The 17,937-nt window shown below is 33.9% G+C and overlaps 1 protein-coding gene and 1 long non-coding RNA gene across 2 annotated transcripts; both read left to right on the top strand.

Moving 5' to 3' along the window:
* Positions 1-838: 838 nt before the first annotated feature.
* Positions 839-4,020, top strand: LOC141486223 (uncharacterized). Its single transcript, XR_012467712.1, has 2 exons — positions 839-2,199; positions 2,288-4,020. It is a non-coding gene; the product is annotated as an uncharacterized lncRNA (long non-coding RNA).
* Positions 4,021-5,337: 1,317 nt separating this feature from the next.
* LOC141486221 (protein FAM200B-like) lies at positions 5,338-10,736 on the top strand. Its single transcript, XM_074183949.1, has 3 exons — positions 5,338-5,921; positions 6,013-6,639; positions 6,725-10,736. The coding sequence occupies exons 2-3, from the start codon at positions 6,014-6,016 to the stop codon at positions 8,271-8,273; spliced, it is 2,175 nt and encodes a 724-aa protein (XP_074040050.1). The 5' UTR covers positions 5,338-5,921; position 6,013; the 3' UTR covers positions 8,274-10,736.
* Positions 10,737-17,937: the final 7,201 nt, after the last annotated feature.

Below are 17,937 nucleotides of genomic sequence, written 5' to 3'. Positions count from 1 at the left end.
TCATTGGCAAAAACCACCTGGAAAGCTAAGACTTTGGAAAAACTGCCGGAAGAGGACAAGAATCGCCAACTCCGACTTCAAGAAGACCAGGGACTACAGATAAGCATCGCTGGAAATCTTATTGGCAACCTAGAATTGAGGAGAAAACCCAAGAAACCAGAAGAAAGACTTCACAAACAAATGAAAGCAACGATACTACTACTGTAAGTCAATTTTCATCCAATTTGCGCGAACAAATTTTATGAACATTGAAAACGATTTAGATAATTTAAGTACATTATTAGAAAACTCGTTTAAGGAAAAAGACAAAATGCCTGAAACAAACTTTCAACTATTAAGACTACATATTCACACAATACCTCAATATGAAGGAAATCCTCATACTTTAGGAATATTTTAAGATAACTGTGAAAATTTAATTGCAACTTTTCAAAGTCAGACCGATCAAACATTAAATAAATTTTTACTAAGAGCTATAATTGGTAAATTAACAGGAAGAGCCTTGAATATTACTGGAGTTTTTTCCCAACACCAAATCGTTATTTTTACACCTCGACATGTGTTTCGATCAGCAAGTGATCATCTTCAAGAGAAAGATAAAATTCCTCTTGAAGATGATCACTTGGTGATCGAAACACGTGTCGAGGTGTAAAAACAACGATTTGGTGTTGGGAAAAAACTCCAGTAATATTCATTATTACACCAAAGGTTCCAAACAGTATATCACAAGGAAGAGCCTTAACACTCATTGGTTCTCGCATAGAATTAAAGACGTGGACAGATATTAAAGCTGCATTACAATTAAGTTTTGGAGATCAAAGAAATCTTGACTGCCTGTAACGGTCTAAATTTACTTGTAAATATTGTAGATATTGTTCGTTTATTTACTATGGAATCGACAGAATTGTCATTTATTGATGACGAACTTTTCGTCACAGCTAGGGACACATCTGGTTTGTCAGTGTGCCCAACCTACATTTTCAAAGAAGTTGTTACGTTTCAATTTAGCACTAGATCAAACTGCTCTTATGTGACCTTTCAAAAACACTACCTTACCTTTTAAGATCTTTATTCAGAGGATATTAACAATGTAATTCAGTTACAAGTTCATTTTATTCATTTAACATCATAGTAATGGGAATCTTCCGTTCCATAGAAAACCATACCTGAAATGTACAAGAATAAATGTATGCTCCCTGACTAACTGCTTTGACCAGTACTTACGCATTCTCCTTTTGCCAATCGACGTTGGAGATCCGAAATTCCTCGCTAGGTTGAAATAGTTGTTATTGTTTGTTTCTCAGTTTACTTCGCCTATCATTTTTCAGCCGTTGCCTGCCTTATTCTCTATACCTTTCCGAGAATATTTCTTGCATAGATTGTTATTCATCACTTCCAGAAGGATTACTACATATTAGAACCATATCGCCTGAAAAACAATATTAGTTAGCTCTGGTTTCTGAATACTGTTTGATATTTTCGGTAAATAATCTGAATAATACGAATGCTCTAATATTTGTACTGAAAGGGAAGGATGTGGCGACTTACCTTGTATGTTTCTATTCCATCGCATGAATAAGGATTGGTAAATAGTTGAAAATAGGTTGGAACAATATATTTTGTAAATATTCGTAAACAAGGTTAAGAGACAGCTGTTGGTTGACATCTGCCGAACTTTCGTAGTATCGTTCCGTCGACTTACACCGAACTAGTTCTACAGTTGTTCACGGGTGGAGGATTTATCGGTTACTCAAGTTGTCAAGGGTTGTTTTAGGGTTGCATTGCTTTGAGAAGGAGTTTTGATGGGTCATGGACTTGTTGATGATGTATCAAGTGGCTGTGGAGGAATTGATAGATGTATGATGTTGTGCACAGCGCCCCCTTGGTGCTTGTAGTGTAGATTGGATGCACTGTGGCAACAACTGGTTAGCTGTCAAATGTGGCAGTCGCTTAGTATTTTGAAGTTAGCCTTCGGTGAGCTTGGTTCGGAGTTCAAAGGGTACCATCAGACTGATTGTAGGATATATTTGGTTGTATTTGTGCCATCCTTCACGGGGATTATTTCTACAAGTCAGGATTGTATAGTGGAAGACTGATTGGTCATTTTGGTGTGGATATTTGCAGTCTGAAACTTAAGCTCTTTTGAGGATTTGTGGTGGTTACCGAACTCGTGCCAGGTGGAAGGATTTCCGAAATTAGGTATGTCTGAACCACTGTCGCATCTCTCATGTGATCTTAGCTATGATATCACTTCTTCAATTCTACAACCTTCGTTTCTCGTCTCTAGATTCATAAGAAACAGAAGGCCCTCAGTCACTCATCAAGTCCCAGCAGGACTTCCGTGCAGAACACCGCACACGAAGAATCGTATAGAAAACCCCTTGGCCAGGGTAAGAATTTTACCATTAAATGTGTTTTAAATGATTTTAGTAATTTCTGGTTCCATCGTTATATCTCAACTGAATATTAGTATTGAAGAGAGGTTTCAACACTCATTCAATTTTCTTGATTTTTACGGGTCATATGGTTATACAGGGCACCCAAAAATATACTCTTGTTATCTTGCTACTTTGCTTAAATGAAAATATACCAGGGGTATTGATTAGTCAAATAGTCCTATTGAATGGGGGTTGAATCTCACCTTGTTTTTATCTGATTCTGATTGAGAATTTTCTTCCTGCTTTTTTTTGTCTTCGTTAAGGGTTCCTGTTTTCCTTTTTTTTCCCCTATTTTCTTCCTGGATCTTATTTGGTGATCCATTACTGGTCCAGCTTGTCGTGCCCTACAGGGTGATCTATCTTGGTGGTGCTACAGGGTGATCCATCTCCGCCGTACTACAGGGTGATCCATCTCAGCAGTACTACAGGGTGATCCACTTCCGTCGAACTACGGGGTAGCCTAACACCATATACCGGGTGGCCCAAAAGGAGCACGCAAGTTATAATTGATTTATTTGAAAATTTGTGCTATACTGAGATATTTGAATAATTGTTTGCCTTTATGTTTATTGATACCTGTTGATATAGTGTTGTTTATCGTTTATTGATTAAGAGTTGTTTATTGATGCCTGATTGATATAGATATTTGTGAAACGGAAATTGAGGTACATTCTTCCTTTCACGATTGCTGATTGACACCGATGCGCCTACGCCTGAGCTCACGCGACGCAAACGAGTTTGTCTTACCATCCGATACTAGTATTTACGATTTCACCTACTCAATTTTCGTGGTAGTTTTACTCGACGTATTGTAGTTTTTTTTTTTGAGCGTCGTTACTACCGTAATTTATGGCTGATTGAATTCGTGGTATATACACCGCGCTCTTGTATGGACATTTGAACATCGCGTAGTAGTGTGAATATTGCATTGTTGTCTTAGAAGCGTTGTTGGTTAATCCATGTAAGTTAGGATTACTGAATAAATCATATTGGGGACCTTTATCTTTTATTTCCAATAATAATTGGTAAGTTATTGATATTGTGAGTTACTTAGGGTATCTGGAGGATTAAATTTACCTGGCGCCCATTAAGATCTATTTGAAATTTGCTAAGTTGTTTAACCCACTCCCGTCTCCACTGTTTAGCTTAGCCGCGGATACCCATCTGTCTTATTTGTTACCGACAGATGATTTAGTCTCCTCTTGTGGTTTGTGAGGTGACATGCCTTGTTCAGGATCTAATTTCTTCAACACCACATAAAAACGAATCACCTTATAATTTTGGAATGAGATGCCAGGATTCAAAAAGCCTTAATGTTTCGAAAATCAATAACTCCTTAATTCAACAACAAGAAAAAATATTACAAATTAACAATTATGACGATTAAGCTTTAAAAACATTTATAAGAAATTTACCAGGATACTTACAAAATAATGTTACACTTAGAAACCCAGATTCACTAGAAAAAGCAATGTCTCTAGTAATAGAAGAAGAAAATTTCTTATATTCACAAAACAGATCAAATAGCGCGAATACACACAATTACAAACCATTTACAATAGTCACCCCATCAAACCAAAAACCTTTTTTACAAAAACCCAATCCGCATTTTCAGAAACCACAAAACCCTATGAATACCCAAAATAATTATAGACCACCTCAATATAATTTTATAAAACTGAATTTTCAACCTTTTCATCATCCAATAAATAGTCAAAGAATTCCTTTTCAGTGGAAACCGAATAATAATTTCTCAACACAAAAACACCCATTCTTTTTAAATCAACAAAGTCAAAGAATGAGAAATCCCCAAAGACCTAGTCAATTCAAGACAAATTATAAACCAGAACCTATGGACACATCCTCAGGTAACACAAAAATAAATCCACAAAACAAATACCATGCAAACGAATTATTTAACCAAGAACTTTTTAATTTTGACGAATATGACCCACAAAATTATTATTTCGAAAACCAAGAAGAATATGAAAACTTTTGTTACCAACAAGAATACGAAAATTACCAATACCCTTATACTAACGAAAACCCATCGTATTCTCATACCGCTGAGAATCCCGAAGACCCAGATTTCTAAAACCAACACGAGAATGAAAATTCAACTCGAAATTTTCAACAGGAAGACACCTCACTCGACCAAACATAATAACATATTTAGTTAAAGCCAATTTACCATACATTTTCATCCCCGAATAAAACTCGAACTTTTTAATAGATACAGGAAGTACTAGAAGCCTTATTAAACCTCAATTAGCTTACAAATTTTATTAAAATTATATTTTAAAAGAAGACTTCAATATTCAGACAGCACACAGCATAAGTTATCATAATGAAGTAGTAATTATTCCAATTTTCAAACAATTCAAAATAAATCAGAAACATAAATTCTTTTTATTCAATTTTAGTAATAAATACGACGGACTTATAGGTATAAATTTCCTCGAACAAATTAAAGCCTCTGTAAATCTTGAGAAAAAACAAATCATCCCTAGCTAAAATACCCATTGTATATGAAACAGAAGAATTTTCAAATTTAAAGAAAAGCCTTAAAATAAAAAATCATTTAATTATTGTTCCACCCAGAACAACTAAAATAGTTAAAATACCCGTAAACAAAGAAAAAGGTTTAGGATTTTCAAAATATCAGAAATATGATGATTTAGTCGAATCTCCTCAAGCACTTTTCAACATAAAAAATTATGTTACATATACTACTATTACCAACGCACAAACTTTTCCAATCGAGATATCTATAGAAGAACCATTCGAAATCGAATTATTAACCTTTCAGTAGTCGCGCGCGGACTCCTAGTCCGCACCTACTTTTATTCGACGATAATTTTGATTATCCCCTCTTAATAGGCATCGCGCTTCTCGGTACCTTCCGGCAGCGTTCGGAACCGTACGATAATTATCGTACACATACGATAATTTTGTGCCTACGTACGATGTACGATAGCATATTATTATCGTACGCAGATTGTACGATAATTTCTATCATGATGAAAAATTTGAGAATTTATATTATTTCACTCATGCGTTGATAGTCTAAATCGCACTAGCATGATTTTATTTTGTCCAATAAAATCTTGGGAAAATACCGGGAAATACAAGTTCTCTATTCCTATTGGTCCTTACGATCCGCTCTACTAAGTTTCACCACTGTCGATACTGTAACTTTATCCAGCGCCTGCTGTACACGCTTTCTTATTGGTTAGTATAGCATCTACCAATGCGAACAAGAGAATATAAGTTCGATATTTCGATATTTCGATTATGTTCACACTTCATATGTATCGTATATTTTGTATAGAAAAGTTGGCAGTTATTTCGTTATATTATTATGATTATATGTCTGTATTCACTCTGACAAACGGAATTATTCAAATTAAGTGAAGAAAGAAGTAATTTTCTAAAGCAGCAAAATTTTGATTACACACTCGGAGTGATTGTTATCAATGGCAAGTAGGTATATTTATCAAATACATTTTTTCAGTGGCTGTATATTTTCTGTAACTTACTAACCTATTAATTATTTTTTATCTGTGCAATGAAGAATGAGTCCTAAATGCAAAGTAAATAGTACGAGCAGTCAACTGACTGAATCAGACTCGGATATCACACCTCCCAGAAAAATAACCAAGATCAACAAACATCGCCAGCAAAAATTCAGAGACGCCTGGCTTAAAAATGATGATTACAAGGAATGGCTTAGTAAAGTGCCTGACGACCAGTACAAAGCTAAATGCCGTACATGCAATGTAATAATGAATGCAGAGTTGACTGTGATAAAAAATCACATGACATCGAAAACTCATCTTCGAAAGCCTTTAGCATCTCAACAGTCAATTTCTACTTTTATAAAAAAAACTGACGAAATCAGCACGAAAGCCAAAGCAACTCAAGCACTTGAATTAAAGTTATGTGGTTTTCTAGCCGAACATAATATATCCTTCACCACTTTAGATCATTTGACAACACTATTGAAAAGTTCTGTGCCAGACTCTGAAATTGTTAAGAACATGCAGATGAAATCGACGAAAGGAACTGCGATAATAAAAAATGTCATTGCTGAGGCCGAAAAAGAACATCTGCAAAAAAAATTGCAGATCAATCGGTTCAGTGTTTTAATTGACGAATCAACTGATATTGGGGGCATACAAACGATGTGCATCATTGTGAGGTAAAAAATAATAATCATATTTCACTGCTTTTACGGATAATAATTATCTATTATGTGTTTTTATATTTTAAATTTTGTAAAACAGGTTTTTTGACGCTGAAGAGGGTCGAGTGGTCAGCAAGTTTTGGGATCTCTGTCAAATTTTCGAGCAAGATTCGGAGGTGGAGAGTGCTACGGCAGAATATTTGTTCGGACTAGTAATGAAGTCCTTTGAAGATTACGAGATTCCATTAGAGAACATCATTGGATTCGCGTCGGATGGAGCCAGTACAATGATGGGAAAAGATAACTCGGTAGCTTCAAGATTTCTCGAAAAATGCCCTGGCATTTACATTTTCAAGTGTATATGCCACTCATTGCATCTTTGTGCCAGCAATGCATGTAAAAAATTACCAAGAAGTTGTGAAGATCTGGCTCGTAATGTCTATGGTGAATTTAAAAACAGCGCTAAACGACAGCACTTGTTCAAAAAGTTCCAAACATTTTTAGACATTGATGTTCACAAAATTCTCCGCCCAGCACAAACGCGTTGGTTATCTTTAAAAGCGGTCGTTTCGAGGATAATTGAACAGTGGCCTGCACTCGAATTATACTTTAGAGACCAAATGCTAACTATTCGATTAAAATCTGTTGAACAGATTGTCCAGGCTCTCAACAATCCGATCATCAAACTATTTTATCTTTTTCTGGACTTTATACTACCTAAATTTACTAAACTAAATGAACTCTTTCAGTCATCGTCGGTAGTTGTTACAAGCCTCCATGATAAAATGTGTAAAAGCTATCAAGAAATTTTAGAAACGTACATGTCCAGAGATTATATTTATCGAACCGATTTAAGTGAACTAGACCCATGCAATGAGTCGCATCGTTTACGTCCGGAAAATATGTACTTCGGAGTTGAAGTCAGAAAAATGCTAGATCAGGTCGAAATTCGCAATAATGAAAAATTAAAATCAGATTTCGCTACGACTTGTACCGATTTTCTAATTGAAGGTTGTAAAGAAATTAAAAAGCGCTTTGATTTTTCAGATCCTGTTTTAAAATTAGTCTCGTATCTGAATCCGTCAAAAGCAATGTTGAGAAAGACCAGAGATATTGTCCCCAGTTTGCTGCCCTTGATGAAGGCTTTGCCTCGTATTGCATCAAGTGATCAACATCAAATAATCGATGACGAGTGGCGTCAATTACCGTCTTTCGAGCTCCCGGCAGGTATTGATGTAAATGATCCGGTCGATATTTTTTGGGCAAAGCTGTTGGAATGTGAAGAAGGAGATCAAGGAATGACTTTTAAAAACCTTTCAAAATTTGTGCTCGAAACAATTTCACTTCCACACTCGAATGCTGACAGTGAACGCATATTCAGCAAAATTAACTTGATTAAAACTAAGGCTCGCAATAAAATGACAATTTCGACGGTAAACGGCGTGCTATTAGCTAAACAACGAGTTAGAGGTAAAGAAAACGATTGCACAACGTATGATCCATCACAGAGTGAATACAGTCGGATGAACAAAGCGTTACTATACAAAAAAAAAATTACTACAGAAAGCACTGCTAAAACGGTTCAAGATTTATATAGTGACGCGGATGTAGAGGAATTTAATAATATTTTAATGCCAAACGATTTCTAAGTGATAAAACAAATAATTAATCTTTATGAATACCTTAATTATATTAAATTATTTCTTAAAAACTATATTAAAATATAAAAATTATATTTTCTGTTTTTATGAATATAAGTGTATATTGATATATAAAAGAAATTCTTTCATTTTTTATTTCACTACCCATTCATATCCATTTCTTCTTTATAAATACAAAATTTTGGCGTGTTTCATACCCAACTTGCATGGGAACAGTGAAATTTTGTCTGAGTGAATTTTAAGCTTGGCGCGTTTATTGAACTTAAAGTGGAAAGGGAATCAGTTCAGGTCTGTACCACGTGTAAAACATTTGGGTTTCAGTGTTCTGTTGATTTGACAGCGGTGGTTTAAAAAAGATAAACTATCGAGTACTTGCATGCATATCAATATTACAATTTATATGATTTATTTATCTATAAGAGACAGTATCCTAAAAAATACGATAATTTCGATCCATGTACGATAATTTTACGCCCCTGGGTACGATAGTCAGTCCACTTCAAGTTGCTAACGCTGCCTTCCGGCGAGATCCCGTGGCAGTTTATGGTTGAGTAGTTGAGTGGACAGGTTGTCGTTTTTTCTGAAAATTTTGGATCGCGGACTGACAGTCCGCAGCGACTAGTTACGTACTTAAAATTATTAGAGCTTATATACTGAAGGTACGTTAGTTTCGGTATTTTTAGGTTTATCTGTATTATATATTATACAGGGTGTTCATTTGAAAACTTCCCACCACGGATTTATCGAAAACTACTGATTGAAAGAAAAAACGCCGAGACACGTCAGAAGATACATCAAAGGGGACAACTTTTTAACCAATAACTACTTCACCCCCTTTCACCCTCTGCACCCCAGGATCATTTCCTTGAAAATTTTAAATGACAAGGGGTATCGAGTGATAGCTTGTTTGAAAAGTCTTCCGAAGTCCTTCATTTTGACGTTTATTTTTTTCAAATCGGTCGATTCGTTTTCCAGAAAATTAGAAAAATCTGCATTAATTTTTATTTGTTCCGATAGAAAACAAAAACACACGAAAATATCACTTTTCATTTCAATTACATTTAAGGTTTGCCAAATCCACAATTCGTTTATAATTCAAAACGAAAACTACCAACATAAACAGCAGTTCGAATGATTAGACGTGGCAATAACCAAATACCAATCCCAATTTTTTCCGCGATTTTTTCATCAACACAGATATCCTAGGCGAACTGTTTTTATTGTTTACATGTGTAGTTATTCTCAGTTGCTAGGTGAAAGAAGGAATTGAATTTCCTATCAGTTACCTCTGTCACAGTTTTCAGATCGTGAAAAGTAAATCATTGATTCAGAATCTATTTCGAAAATGGTTTACACACTAGCCGAAAGAGTGGAAATTATTCTGATTTATGGTGCCCAAAATCAATGTGCTCGGCAAACTGCCGTCACGTTTAATGCCAGACATCCAGATAAGTTAACTTCGCATAGATATGTTTTGGACCTAGTTACTAAATTTACTCAAACTGGATCGGTTGCAAATAAAAAACGTGATAATAGAAGAGTTTTGGATGAAGCCGCTCAAATTGAAGTTTTAGGTCATTTTGGAATAAATCCTAATACTTCGTTACGCAAAATTGCTGCTGCGACTCATATTTCATTAGGCTCTGTACACACAGTTACTAAACTCCATAAATTTCATCCATTCAAAATGAAAATATTGCAAGAGTTAACCGAAGATGATTTTGATAAGGGAGTGGAGTTTTGTGAAATAATGACTGCAGCGATTAATGATAATACCATTCGTGTGAAGAATGTCTGCTTCACTGATGAATGCACATTTTATCTAAATGGATTTGTTAATAAGCATAACTGTAGGTATTGGAGCAATGAAAATCCGCATGCTTTTGTGGAAGGGCACACCCAGTACCCTCAAAAAATTAATGTATGGGCAGGCATTTTAGGAAACAAAGTGCTTGGGCCATTGTTCATTGATAGAAATTTAAATGGAGACATTTATTTGGATATGTTGGAAACTACTATCAATCCGCTTATCACTGAAACCATTGAAAACCAAATCGAAGAGGATGGAAACCCTACACTTGATGAGGCTCAGATATATTTCCAGCAAGACGGTGCTCCTCCTCACTATGTTCTTCCGGTTCGACAATGGCTAGACAACGAGTTTCCCGATAAATGGATAGGGCGAAGAGGGCCTATAGAATGGCCTGCTAGGTCCCCGGATTTGACGCCATTAGACTTTTTTCTATGGGGCCATTTGAAGTCCATTGTGTTCACTCCCCAACCTGCAAATTTGAATGAACTTCGTCAACGCATTATCGACAGCTGCCATGATATCCAACAACATGTATTTGAAAATGTCCGTCAGGAATTTGAACATCGCCTATATCATTGTTTGGCCACCAACGGGCAACATTTTGAACAATTATTGAAATAAAATGTAATATTTTTGTATGTATTATTTCGAAAATTCCCAAATTAGGATCAATAATATTTTTCTAATTTTCTGGAAAACGAATCGACCGATTTGAAAAAAATAAACGTCATAATGAAGGACTTCGGAAGACTTTTCAAACAAGCTATCACTCGATACCCCTTGTCATTTAAAATTTTCAAGGAAATGATCCTGGGGTGCAGAGGGTGAAAGGGGGTGAAGTAGTTATTGGTTAAAAAGTTGTCCCCTTTGATGTATCTTCTGACGTGTCTCGGCGTTTTTTCTTTCAATCAGTAGTTTTCGATAAATCCGTGGTGGGAAGTTTTCAAATGAACACCCTGTATATTTATTCATAGAATGGGGTCGTATGAAAAAGAGCAAGAGCGTTTAAACCGTTTAATGCAAGAATGTTTGGAGTCATCTGATGAAGAGGAACCACCTTTTGACCAATGCGAAGATGGGGAAGAAGATGCTGTAGAATTACAAGTGCATGAAACAGATAGTGAGCAGGACATTTCGGACGACGATGAAAATATTTTGCCAGAACATGTTGGCCCATTTTTCCTCGGTAAGGACCAAATTACCAAATGGGGAAAACACTGTTCCCCAAAAAATGTAAGAACCCGCTCGGAAAATTTAGTTTCTCACTTACCTGGCCCAAAAGGCATTGCTAAATCGCTAAAAACTCCTTTGGCAATATGGGAGTGTTTTCTTCCTGCCAATATGCTACAAATTATTGTGGAAAATACAAATAAACACATTCAGGCCTCTCAAGACCGATATTCGCGTGAACGTGATGCCAAAACAACCAATGTCATCGAAATTAAAACGTTAATCGGGCTTTTATATATGGCTGGAGTATTGAAAAGCAGCCGCTTGAATGCTGAGGATTTATGGCGAGTTGATGGCACTGGTGTGGAGATTTTTAGGCTTACTATGTCTCTACAAAGATTTCGATTTCTTCTACAACATTTGCGATTTGACGATCTTGAAACCCGCGAAGCTAGAAGGGTTGTAGACAGATTGGCACCAATTCGAGTTATGTTTGACATGTTTGTACAAAATTGTGAAAGTGCATTTACTCCCTTCCAATATGTTACCATTGACGAGAAGCTAGAAGCATTTAGAGGTAGATGTATTTTTCGTCAATACATACCCAATAAACCTAATAAATATGGAATTAAAATTTATGCTCTTTGTGATCCAAAAGTATTTTATACCTGTAAGATGGAAGTATATGTTGGCAAACAACCGCCAGGTGTATGGGAAGTAAATAACTCTCCAGAAGCTGTTGTGGAAAGGATGTGTGAACCTATTAGAGGAACTGGAAGAAACGTGACTACTGATAACTGGTTCACTAGTTTCAAACTAATAGAAAATCTAAGAAAGAATTTCAAGTTAACTCTTTTAGGAACGGTGAGAAAAAATAAAAGAGAAATTCCTATCGAATTTTCACGACCAATAAATCGTCCTGAAAAGTCTTCTATGTTTGCGTTTCATGAAAATTGTACGTTATTATCGTACATTCCAAAGAAGGGCAAAAATGTTTTGCTGATGTCAAGTTTGCACCGTGACGACATTATTGATAGTAAACAGGTAAACCGGACATAATAGTGAATTATAATCAAACTAAGGGTGGAGTAGATACGGTTGATAAGCTCTATGCTGCATATAATTGCGCACGTGGAACTCGGAGGTGGCCAATGGTAATTTTTTATTCCATGTTAAACGTTGCGGGAATAAATTCATTGGTAATTTTCAAGGCAAATGATATAGATGCAAATCTTTTGCGAAGAGATTTTCTACGTAAACTAGCGTTTGAACTTCTAAGCGAGCAGATAAGGATTCGCTCCACTTTATCAAATACACCAAAGTCAATAAAATTCAGAATTAGGGAGATTCTAGGGATAGAACCTGTTGAGCAGCCTCCGGAACCTCCAGAAAATCAAAGAGGTCGATGTGCTATGTGCGATCGAAAAAAAAATCGTCCCACTCGTTATTTTTGTAAAAAATGTTACACCTATGTATGTTCAGAGCACGCTCTCATAATTTGCCCAGAATGTTTTGAAACGGCGCATTGGGAATAAGAATTTTGAAATTGATGTGTACACCGGATATATATTTAGTTAGTTTTTTTACACGTAATTATTTTTATGTATTTGTTTAAGTTTTTTTGCCTATAAAACAACATAATATACTAATTTCTATTTATTAGTTGTTTTATTACCCTTAATGTACATTATATGTTACTAATTATGACAAAATGTGGGTATTTTGTTAATGCGGACCGGCAGTCCGCAGCGACCACTAGTGTTCTAATATTCAGCGCGACTACTGAAAGGTTAAACACAATAGAAGTAAATTTCATCGAAAAAATGGAAACTAATGAAGAATTAGACAATTTCAAAGACAACATTCAAAAAGCAAATTTAAAAAATTTACGCCGTGAACACTGTAATTTAGAAGAAAAACGAGCAATAAAAAGCTTATGTTACAAATACCGAGATATTTTCTAGAATGATAAATTACCTCTAACATTTACAAATGAAATCCGACATAAAATTAATTTAACAGATGAAACTCCAATTTATACAAAAACTTATAGATACCCTGAAATTCATAGACAAGAAGTTAAAATTCAAATTTAAAAAATGTTACAACAAGGTATAATTCAACCATCATCATCACCCATTTCAAGCCCTATTTGGATAGTTCCAAAAAAATCAGACGCCTCAGGACAAAAAAAATTGAGATTAGTAATAGATTACCGTAAACTCAATGAACGAACAATAGACGATAAATACCCTTTACCAAACATTAACGTTATTCTCCACAAATTAGGAAAAATTCATTATTTTACCAACTAGACTTGGCAAACCGTTTTCACCAAATAGAAATGCACCCTGATGACATACAAAAAACTGCTTTTTCAACAGAAAACGGACATAACGAATATAAACGAATGCCTTTTATTTATTTATTTATTTATTTATTTATTCTAAATTCGGGACACATACAGGTAAAAGAACCCAAACAAGTATCCACTAAAATACAGATTGTGCTAACTAACTAAACTGGCGTTCAACAGGTAAATGATCTAAATGCTTAATCTAGAACATAAATGATTAAAAATTGAATATTTTCCTTATGTTACTTTTATACATTTGTAAGGACATGGAGAAAACGTCCAAATTGGAACAGTATCTGTTGAATGAGTCTGCAATTCTATTTATTGGAGAGTTTTTCCCCACATTGGTGTTATATGTGGAAGTAGCTAATAAATATTTATTCCTTGTGTTTCTCTGGGGTACATGAAAGGACATCATTGCTATCAACTCAGGTGAGTCAATAAGATTCGTTAAAATTTTATAGCCAAACACTAGATCCGAAGTGATTCTCCGTTGCTCTAGAGGCTGAATGTTATAATAGTTACGGATTTGATTAATACCGTGAGTTACATAGACATTAGTGATTCGGTAATGAAGATGTCTAACAAACCTATTTTGCAGTCGTTCTAAACGCAATTTGAATGTATTATAGTAAGGATTCCATATAATGCTAGCGAAATTCAACTTGCTATAAACAAATGCATAATAGATAGTTTTAATAGCGGCTTCGTTGTTGAAGTCTCTGCACATTCTATTGAAGAAACCCAGTGTTCTGTTGCTTTTATTTATGACATATTCAACATGGCGATTGAAATTCAATTTTATGTCAAAGTATACTCCAAGGTCCTTGATATATTCTACTCTATTTAATGCAATACTATTCAACAAATACTGAAACAATATGGGTGAATGATTTCTATAAAACGAAATACATGTACATTTTTTAAAGAATGCCCCCAGTACCTTTCAACGAGTAATGGACAATAAATTACGATGTTTACAAAATGAAACATGCTTAGTATATTTAGACGACATAGTTATTTTTAGAACATCTTTACAAGAACATTTAGAACGCCCACAAAACGTATTTGAAAGACTAAAACAAGCCAATTTTAGAATCCAATTAGACAAATCAGAATTTTTGAGAAAAGAAACCAGTTATTTAGGACATGTAATAACGCCAGACGGATTAAAACCAAACCCTGATAAAATTGAAGCTATTATAAAATTTCCAATCCCAAAAACACATAGAGAAATTAAAAGTTTCTTAGGACTTGTAGGACACTACAGAAAATTTATCAGAGATTTTGCAAAAATAGCAAAACCATTAACTTCATGTTTAAAAAAAGATTCAAAAGTAGTACACGATACAAAATTCATAACAGCATTTAATATGTGTAAAAATATTTTAATTAATGCACCTATATTACAATATCCCTACTTTCAAAAGAAATTTATTTTAACAACCGATGCATCAAACGTAGCATTAGGAGCCGTTCTATCTCAAGGAACAATCGGTTCAGATAAACAGTAGCCTTTGTCAAACAGAACAAAAATATAGTTCAATTGAAAAAGAACTACTAGCAATTGTATGGGCCAGTAAATACTTCATACCTTACCTTTTTGGAATAAAATTCACAATCTATACAGATCATCGCCCACTTGTTTGGCTTTTTAAACTGAAAGAACCCAATTCAAAATCAGTACGCTGGAGATTAAAACTAGAAGAATTCGATTATGAAGTAATATATTAAAAAGGGAAATTGAATACAAAAGCAGACGCATTATCCCGAATTCATTAGAAAATGAATCTATAATTAATAACCCAGGTGACATTGTCGAAGAAACCATGTCATTATTGAGAAACTTATCAGAACATCCTATACAGAATACTAGCAAACTCCAAACTCAACAAAAAGTAAAAATTTTATCAGACATTCAAATTAAACCACCAACTAAAGAACAAACACCTCCAATCGAAGAAGATTCGGACAATACCCAACATAGTAACGTAAACGAAACAACAAATGAAGGAAAAAAATTCATGACGAAATAATAAATGATAAAATTAATCAAATTTTAGTATTCCCACATGTTTACCCAATATTAAAAGTAAAACATGAAAACCATAGAATCTATACAGTAAAAATTCCAGAGAAAAATAAGGAGAATCTCATACTTGAACTTGAATTCAGAACAAAGCTTATTGCATATATTTTCATACTGAAAAACTTTATAGGGATTTTAATGAAGTATATTTAGAACATTTTTCAGAAAAAGGACCTAATATAATAAGATGCACAAAAAACGTAAATACCGTAACTGAAAAAAACGATCAACTTCTATTTACAAAACATCATCACGAAAGTTAATCAAACCATAGATGAATAGATGAAACTCTAGAAAAACTAAAAAATAATTATTATTGGGTCAATATTAAGAAAACAGTAACAGACTATGTAAATTCATGCGACATATGTTAAAGAGCAAAATATGCCCCTACGTACCACTTATGTTAACAAAAACATCTTCAAAACCTTTCCAAATTATTCTTATAGATATTTTCCAATATGACAAACAAATGTATTCAACTGTAGTAGACGCATTTACGAAATTTGCCCAAGCAATACCAATATCAGGAAAAACCGCTATACACATTAGCAGCGCCCTAATTAAATATTTTTCATCTTTTGGAATACCAGAAAATCTAATAATAGACAACGGAACAGAATTTAATAACGAAACTGTAAAAGAAATATTAAATTTACATAAAATAAAAATTCACTTTACTACCCCTAAACACCATGAATTTAATGGAATAGCTGAAAGATTTCACTCAACAATAATTGAACATTTAAGAATATTACAAGAACTATACCCTGAAGAAAAAGACCTTATGGACTATGCTATTATAGGATACAATGAATCCATAAATAGTGCAACGAACTTCAAACCTTTTCAATTAGTTTTTGGACATACAAATTCACGTGATCCATACGAATTATTCACACCTCATTCATTTTTCACAGACTATGCTGAAAATCATAAAAGAAAATTATAACACGTTTATGACAAAACTAAAAAACTAATTGAAACCAAGAAAGCGAAAATTGTTGAAAAAACAAATATACACGGAGACACGAATAATGATTATCAAGTAGGATTAACCGTATTTAAACAAAATCCACAAGAAAGAAATAAAAAACTTAATAAATTTATAGGACCTTATACTATATCGAAAGTATTAGATAGAAATAGAAGAGAAATTATCAGTAAACAATACCCAGATAGAAAAGAAATTGTTTATATTGAAGAGCTTAGAAAGAAACTTCTTATTTCAGACTCTTCATCCAAAGCAACGCAGAAATGAAGTCACCAACATTTCATGACCTTAATGACAACTCCGGATTACTACCACTGAAGCTAGGAAACACTCAAAATAAAATAGACCAATGGTAATTTATTCAAATATTCGATATAACAGATATAGTAAACGAATTTAATTTTTTAAGAGACAGATTACACCAATTAAAAGGTACAATTGATAATAAAACACGAGGAAGTAACTATCAAGTTGAATTTTACAACTCATTATTTGACAGAACTATTAGAAACGAAAATAATTAGGCAAATTTATCAAATTAATCCTTCAATAAGAAGAAGGTAAAAACGAGGACTTATTGATGGACTAGGATCAATTTCAAGATCAATAACTGGTAACTTAGACCAAAATGACGCGGAAAAATATGACAGAGCGATTGAAATACTTTCATTCAATCAAAACAAAATGAAAACTCTCATATCAGATCAAATAACACTTTTACAAAGATCAATTGATAATTTTAGAAACAATACACAAATTCTTATGCATAATCAAGAACTCTTGAACTCTCGATTAGAAATCATTGAAAAACATACAAACTCAAGAAGCCAAAAATATTGAAATGAATCAATTTTTAATAATACAATTAACGATTTCACAAATAACCACTGCATTCCAAGCAATTTATGATATCCTAGAGAAAATAGAAATTTTTTGAAGTTGAATATTTTTCATAATTCCATGGCTGAACCAAATGAGATATTAAAAGAAGTCGAAAAGATTCCCAAATATTTGACTACAAGTAAATTACCCTTTGAACCTAAAATAGAAAACATTTTACTATTTGAGAAAATAATCGATATCAAAGCATATTCGAAACATAACAAAATAATCTTTATTATTGAAATACCGATAGTCGAAATGGAGAACTATAATTATTATCGTTTATACTTCTTACCAACTCCAAAGAATAATTCCTTTAAAACGATTATTCCTAAATCTAAATATCTT

The sequence above is a fragment of the Leptinotarsa decemlineata genome, unplaced genomic scaffold (genome assembly GCF_025532065.1).
Source record: "Leptinotarsa decemlineata unplaced genomic scaffold, Ldec_3_MD MMD2_tig00026347_RagTag_RagTag, whole genome shotgun sequence".
NCBI classification, from domain to species: domain Eukaryota; kingdom Metazoa; phylum Arthropoda; class Insecta; order Coleoptera; family Chrysomelidae; genus Leptinotarsa; species Leptinotarsa decemlineata.
Note: the sequence above shows the minus strand (reverse complement) of the source record. Positions and strands in the feature narration are given on the sequence as shown.